Source organism: Artemia sp. Qi Xiang Cuo, chromosome 1, assembly GCF_049724085.1.
Source record: "Artemia sp. Qi Xiang Cuo chromosome 1, ASM4972408v1, whole genome shotgun sequence".
In the NCBI taxonomy this organism is placed as follows: Eukaryota; Metazoa; Arthropoda; class Branchiopoda; order Anostraca; family Artemiidae; genus Artemia; species Artemia sp. Qi Xiang Cuo.
In genome coordinates this window covers 8,775,492-8,782,696 of record NC_142794.1, presented here as the reverse complement: position 1 = coordinate 8,782,696, position 7,205 = coordinate 8,775,492, and the positions used below count along the sequence as shown (strand labels likewise).

General features: G+C 43.4%; 2 protein-coding genes across 2 annotated transcripts; both read right to left on the bottom strand.

Moving 5' to 3' along the window:
- Nucleotides 1–1,971: 1,971 nt before the first annotated feature.
- On the bottom strand, nucleotides 1,972–2,370 carry LOC148955987 (uncharacterized). Its single transcript, XM_089088802.1, has one exon. It carries the CDS (start codon nucleotides 2,368–2,370, stop codon nucleotides 1,972–1,974), a length of 399 nt encoding a protein of 132 aa, XP_088944928.1.
- Nucleotides 2,371–2,862: 492 nt separating this feature from the next.
- Nucleotides 2,863–3,498, bottom strand: LOC148955986 (uncharacterized). Its single transcript, XM_089088792.1, has one exon. It carries the CDS (start codon nucleotides 3,496–3,498, stop codon nucleotides 2,863–2,865), a length of 636 nt encoding a protein of 211 aa, XP_088944918.1.
- Between the last annotated feature and the right edge of the window lie 3,707 nt (nucleotides 3,499–7,205).

The window sequence follows — 7,205 nt, the reverse complement described above, 5'->3', positions numbered from 1 at the left end:
ATGCTTTTAGATATACCCGGTCGCAGAAGGATGGCAAAGGGTGGACTGTATTTTTCTGATATTTTCCCCTATATTATTCAAAGCGATCTGTCAAGGAATGACGAAGGGGTTTTTGAATCCCAGTTTATTGAAATTAAATTAAAAATAAGGTTTTGATAATTGGTAATGTTTATAGATCTCCCAGTGGATCCGTCCCTTCTTTTCTTCAGGTCCTTGATGAGATCTTGGATTTAATAGGCAAATGTCCATATGAACTTGCAATAATGGGAGACTTTAACTTAAATCTAATTGACAAGGCTTCCTCTACTACGGTGAATTTTCTCTCAGATATGCTGACTGCTGGGTTTCTACCAACAACCTGTGTTCCAACACGTGTAATTGATACATCAGCGTTTTTAATTGATAACATTTTTTCGTCTCTTAATTTGGTTCAAAATTCTGTTGTAGTGAGTGATATTTCAGACCATTTTCTTGTATTTTCCAGTTTTATCCTTGAAAAAACATTGAATAGGGACACTTCAGCATCTGCTTCAGCTTCTTTTAGGTTTAGTTTGAATGAATTGATCCGCATTAGATCCCATTTAGCTGCGAAGACATGGAATATTTTTGGTGAGGATAATGATTTTTGTTCAAGGTTTGATTCATTTTATGAGTCAGTGAAGGAGTCTATTTTTGACGTATGTGCTCTGTCCCCCTCTACTTCAAGGTCAAAAAGATCTATTCCTCTTAACCCATGGATGACCCCTGGTCTTCTAAAGAGTTGGAGAAGACAAAATAATCTTTGGAAAGCTTTTAAGTCAGCAAAGCAATCTTTGAATGCTGAACGTCTTCAGCGATTCAAACTCTACAGGAATGTTTTCAATTCCTTATGCCGGAAGGCTAAATTCCTTTATTATTCCAAAAAATTCTCGGATTGTGGGAAAGATATTCGAAAAAAATTGGCAAGTGATCAATTCCGTCCTCAAACGTTCTTCTCCGGGTCCGTCTATCCCCCCAAGTCTTGTAGTTGGTGATGTGATTGTTGAGGGTATTCCATCTGTTCAAGAAGCATTTACATCATATTTTGCCAATATTGGGAAAATCATTGCTTTTTCAGTCAGGTCTTCACAGTCACAACCAGATTACAAATCTTATCTTGGTCCGCCTTGTCTCAAATCGATGGTGTTATATCCTGCTTCTGATGTTGAAGTAGACTTACTTGACTTAAGGCTCCTGCCACTTTGGGGGTGGTGTAGAGAGCGTCGCAGCTCTTCTCCTCCAGGCTGACCGGTCTGCTGCTATTAGTGGGGCCTCGTCGACAGCAATGTTAGCTATCTCAAGGAATTTGTTGAGGCTATCCTTCCACCTTGTCTGAGGTCTGCCCCTTGGGCGAGACCAGCCATGAGCTTTAGCGTCAAAATCGTAGACTATTCGGGCTGGGGTTGTCGTCGGCATACGCAGGAGGTGTCTGAACCATCTGAGAGTACGGTGCGCTATTTGGACGGAGAATGGCACTTGAGAGGTGAGTGCGAGAAACCTTGCGTTGCTTGCGAAATTGTCCCATCGAAGTCCCTCAATCCGACGGAGCTGTTTTGTCTGGCAGACGTCTATCATGCTGAGGATTGTTGATTTGAGAGGCCAGGTTTCCGCTGCATAGAGGAGGACCGAGCTTACGGATGCATTATAAATTCGCATCTTTTTGCACCTAGATATATGCGGCATTCTACAGAGATTGTTGAGCCTTCCGACGATAGACGAGGCTTTTGAAACTCGGCTGCACACCTCTTCCTCTATAGATCCGTCATTAGACAACACGGAGCCAAGATAAGTGAAGTTATTTACAACTTCAACAGGAGCTCCGCAAACAGTTATGTTCTCAGGGGGCAAGACTGAGATTAGGGGCGCAATTGCCATTATCTTCGTCTTAAGCCAGTTTAGTTTCAGCCCCACTTTTGCTGCCTCTTCCTGCAGGACTTCCAGAGCATCAGTCAACTAGTCGATCGAGTCAGCAACGAGACCAAGATCATCAGCGAAGTCAGCGTCCGTCAGAACGTGATCTCCAAACTGCAGACCAAAGGACAGGCGATTTGATGTTCGTGTCTTGACATGGTATATCACGCAATTGAACAGTTCCGGGGCGGTGACACACCCTGGTCGTACACTGGTTTTGATGCCGAATGTCGTGCTCCGTTTGCCGTTGGCTTGGACGCAACCTACGGTCTCTTCGTAAAGCTTTTCAAACAACTTGCAGTATTTTTCTGGTAGACCAGTTGCTTGAAGTATTAGCCAGAGGGAGTTGCGATCCACCGAGTCAAACGCAGCCTTGAAGTCCACAAAGGCTACATATGCTTTTCTCCTGAATTCCTTCGTCTTCTCAATTAACTGGCGCATTGTAAAGATTTGTTTGACAGTCGATCACCCGGGAATAAACCCCGCCTGCTGTACTCTCCTCTTTCTTCTGAGAATACTCGTGCATCTATCCAGCAGGGTCATAGCAAAGAGCTTTCCTGGCTCTAAAAGTAGCAATATGCCTCTGTAGTTCGAACAGATGCTCTTGCTCCCCTTTTTCTTCCATAAGGGCAGGATTATACCTGTTCTCCAGTCCTTCGGGATCCATTCTGTGCGCCAAACCACAGAAAACAGTATATGGAGCCAAAGTGGCATCGCCGGTCCGGCATACTTCAGGAGCTCAGCAGATATTCCACATACGCCTGCCGCTTTGTTGTTCTTCAAATGTTTTACTGCTGTTTAGATTTCTGATGACGTGAAAGGCATTTTTGTGTCACTTGTCAGCAGTTCCTGGGTGTTGGCGGCTAGGCTGATGAGTTCTTGGTCAGTCTGCACAACGGCTTCGGCGTTGAGGAGGCCCGAAAAGTGGTCTTTCTATCGACTGACCTGGGCAGCTTCGTTACTGAGCGGCTTGCCATCCACAGAGACAACAGATGCAACTGAGGGGGCTATGTCTCCTGTTAAATCATGGAGATGCTTATAGAGACTGCCAACGTCACCTTTCTTGGCTGCAACCTCTAGCTCATGTGCCTTTCTTTCCACAAACAGCTTCTTGTCTCGCTGTACCAGTTTGTTGCGGACACCATTACGGGTTCTATAGGTTGGCACGTCACCGAGTACCCTCGCCTTGCGTCTCTGCACTAAGACGCCAAGCGTATCCGACTGAATCAACGCTTTATTAGCACGCTTTTTCAGTCCAACATTTGCTGTCGCTGATTCCAGGACATTCTTTTTGAATGAGAGCCATGTGTTTTCACAACTTTCAAATGGCAGGAGTGCGTTGAAGCGGTTCGACACATCAATGGTATATTTCGACCGTATCTTCTGATCAAAGAGGCGAGAGACATCGATCTTGACTTGTCTTGGTTCTGAACGATGGGCTTTGAGTCTTAGTCGCATGTTAGCGATGACGAGGCGATGGTCAGTGTTGCCAGTCTTGGCTGCCCTATACTTCCTGCAGTTACTGATCGAAGACCTCCATCTCTGTGACACGATGATATAGTCGATCATTTTTTTGGTATGGCCGTCGTTGCTGTACCATGTATATTTGTGAATGTCCTTTCTTGAAACATGATATTCGTAATCACAAGGTTGTGCACGCTGCAGAGTTGTAGAAGCCTTAAACCATTGTCATTTAGGGAATCCGGAGTAACTGGTCCAATTTTTTTGTCGCCATAAGTTGTGGTTGTCGCTCACATTTGCATTAAGGTCACCCAAGAGAATGACAATATCGTGCGGGGATATTTTAGACAATTAATTCGTCAAGGCAGAGTAGAAAGTGTCCAATCAAAATTTTGAGACAGCCATTTTATTCAGCGTAGTTTATTTCCAAATAGAAAATATCCTTTTGAGGAGGACACTCCTCCACAAACCTCGGGGCAAGTTTTTTAAGTTATGCCCTGAGGGCATATAAGATCAATGTTGACAATGAACAGTTTATTATTTTTTTGCTTAAAGCAGGGCGCTCCATATAGAAGGGGTCGTCATAGAGACTTTAAAAGGAGCTCATTTGATTAGAAATCGAGAGTTCTAGTGCCCTTTTTAATAGTCGTAAGTGATTGGAAGGCAACTAGCCCCTCTCCCCCTCACAGCAATCATTCTCCCAAACACATCCAATCAAAATTTTGAGATAGCCATTTTGTTCAGCGTAGTTGATTTCCAGATAGAAAATGTGTTTTTGAGGAGGGCACTCCTCCACGATCCTCAGAGCAAGGGTTGTGAGTTATGTCCTGGGGGCATATAAGGTTTTTATAGAAGTTGTTTTCGTAGAAACTTTAAAACAGGTTCATTTGATTAGAAATTCAAAGGGATTTTATTGGCCACTTAACTATTGTATAGGTTAGTAAAGTTTATCCGGGTTGCCCTTTAAAGTTTACCCTTTTTAATAGTCGAAAGTGATTTGAGGGCAACTAGCCCCCCCACGCCCATCATTCCCCAAAACACATCCAATCAAAAGTGTGAGATAGCCATTTTGTTCAGCGTAGTTAATTTCCAGATAGAAAATATGTTTTTGAGGAGGAAACTCCCCAACAACCCTCAGGGCAAGGGTTTTAAGTTATGCCCTGGGGGCATATAAGGATTTTATTGAAGGCGTTGTTTTAAAAACTACAAAACAGTCTCATTCTATTGGAAATTCAAAGGGCTAGTGTACTTTTTAATAGTCGAAAGTGATTGGAGGGCAACTAGCCCCCCCGCCCCCTCACGGCAATGATTCCCCCAAACACATCCAATCGAAATTTTGAGATGGCCTTTTTGTTCAGCGTAGTTGATTTCTAGATAAAAAAGGTGTTTTTGAGGAGGACGATTCCCCACAGCCCTCAGGGCAAGGGTTTTAAGTTATGCCCTGGGGGCATATACGGTTTTTATAGAAGTCGTTGTCGTAGAAAATTCAAAACAGGCTCATTGGATTAGAAAGTCACGGGGCTAGTGCCCTTTTTAATAGTCAATTGTGATTGGAGGGCAACTAGTCCCCCCCACTCCTATCATTCCCCCAAACACATCCAATCAAAAGTGTGAGATCGCCATTTTGTTCAGCGTAGTTGATTTCCAGAAAGAAAATATGTTTTTGAGGAGGACACTCCCCAACAACCCTCAGGGCAAGGGTTTTAAGTTATGCCCTGGGGGCATATAAGGTTTTCATTGAAGGCGTTGTCGTAGAAACTTCAAAGCAGGCTCATTCTATTGGAAATTCAAAGGGCTAGTGCCCTTTTTAATAGTCGAAAGTGATTGGAGGGCAACTAGCCCCCCTACCCCCATCATTCCCCCAACACACATCGAATCAAAATAGAAAATGTGTTTTTGAGGAGGAAACTCCACCACAACCCGCAGGGCAAGGGTTTTAAGTTATGCCCTGAGGGCATATAAGGTATTTATAGAAGGCGTTGTCGTAGAAACTTAAAAAAAGGCTCATTTGATTGGAAATTCAAAGAATTAGTGCCCTTTTTAATAGTCGAAAGGGACTGGAGAGCAACTTGCCCCCCCACGCCCATCTTTCCCCCAAACACATCCAATAAAAATTGCGAGATAGCCATTTTGTTCAACGTAGTTGATTTACATATAGAAAATAGGTTTTTGAGGAGGACACCCCCCACAACCCTCAGGGCAAGAGTTTTAAGTTATGCCCTGGAGGCATATAAGGCTTTAATAAAAGGTGTTGTCGTAAAAACGTCAAAACAGGCTCATTCGATTGGAAATTCAAAGGCTAGTGCCCTTTTTAATAGTCAAAAGTGTTTGGAGGGCAACTGCCCCCCCCACGCCCATCATTCCCCCAAAAACATCCAATCAAAATTTTGGGATAGGCATTTTGTCAGCGTAGCTGATTTCCAGATAGAAAATATCTTTCTGAGGAGGACACCCCCCCTCAAATATCGGGGCAAGGGTTTTAAGTTATGCGCTGGGGGCATATAAGGTTTTTATATAAGGCGTTGTCGTAGAAACTTCAAAACAGGCTCATTCGATTGGAAATTCAAAGGGCGTTTGCCCTTTTGAATAGTCAAAAGGGATTGGAGGGCAACTAGCCCCCCCACACCCATCATTCCCCCAAATACATCCAATAAAAATTGTGAGATAGCTATTTTGTTCAGCCTAGTAGATTTCCAGATAGAAAATATGTCTTTGAGGAGGAGACTCCCCTGCAACCCTCAGGGCAAAGGTTTTAAGTTATGCCATGGGGGCATATAAGGTTTTTAATAGAAGGCGTTTTCGTAGAAACTTCAAAACAGGATCATTCGATTGGAAATTCAACGGGCTAGTGCCCTTTTTAAAAGTCAAAAGGGATTGGAGGGCAACTAGCCCCCCACCCCACGCCCATTATTCCCCCAAACACATCCAATCAAAATTTTGTGATAGCCATTTTGTTCTGCGTAGATGATTTCCATATAGAAAATATGTTTTTGAGGAGGACACTCCCCCACAACCCTCTGGGCAAGGGTTTTAAGTTATGCCCTGGGGAGATATAAGGTTTTTATAGAAGGCGTTGTCCTAGAAACTTCAAAACATGATCATTTGATGTGAAATTCAAAGGGCTAGTGCCCTTTATAAAAGTCGAAAGGGATTTGAGGGCAACTACCCCCCCCCTCTCACGCCCATTATTCCCCCGAACACATCCAATCAAAATTTTGAGATAGCCATTTTGTTCAGCGTAGTTGATTTCCTTATAGAAAATTTGTTTTTGAGGAGGATACTCCCCAACAACCCTCGGGGCAAAGGTTTTAAGTTATGCCCTGTGGGCATATAAGGTTTTTTATAAAAGACGTTGTCGTAGAAACTTCAAAACAGGCTCATTCGATTGGGAATTCAAAGGGCTAGTGCCCTTTTTAATAGTTGAAAGTGATTGGAGGGCAACTAGCCCCCCACGCCCATCATTCACCCAAACACATCCAATCAGAATTTTGAGATAGCCATTTTGTTCAGCGTAGGCTAGTTGATTTCCAGATAGAAAATTGGATTTTTTTGAGGATACTCCCCAAAAGGACACTCCCCCATAACCCTAAGGGTAAGGGGTTTAAGTTATGCCCTGGGGGCATATTAGGATTTATTAGAAGGTATTGTCGCAGAAATTTTAAAACACGCTCATTCGATTGGAAATTCAAAGGGCTATTCCCTTCTTAATAGTCGAAAGTGATTGGAGGAGAACTAGCCCCTCCCCACGCCCATCATTACCCCAAACACATCCAATAAAAATTTTGATATGGTCATTTTGTTCAGCGTAGTTGATT

Bases quoted from the DNA above. Each gene is read 5' to 3' on its own strand.
- LOC148955987 (XM_089088802.1), bottom strand. From the start codon at position 2,370: ATGCGCCAGTTAATTGAGAAGACGAAGGAATTCAGGAGAAAAGCATAT.
- LOC148955986 (XM_089088792.1), bottom strand. From the start codon at position 3,498: ATGATCGACTATATCATCGTGTCACAGAGATGGAGGTCTTCGATCAGT.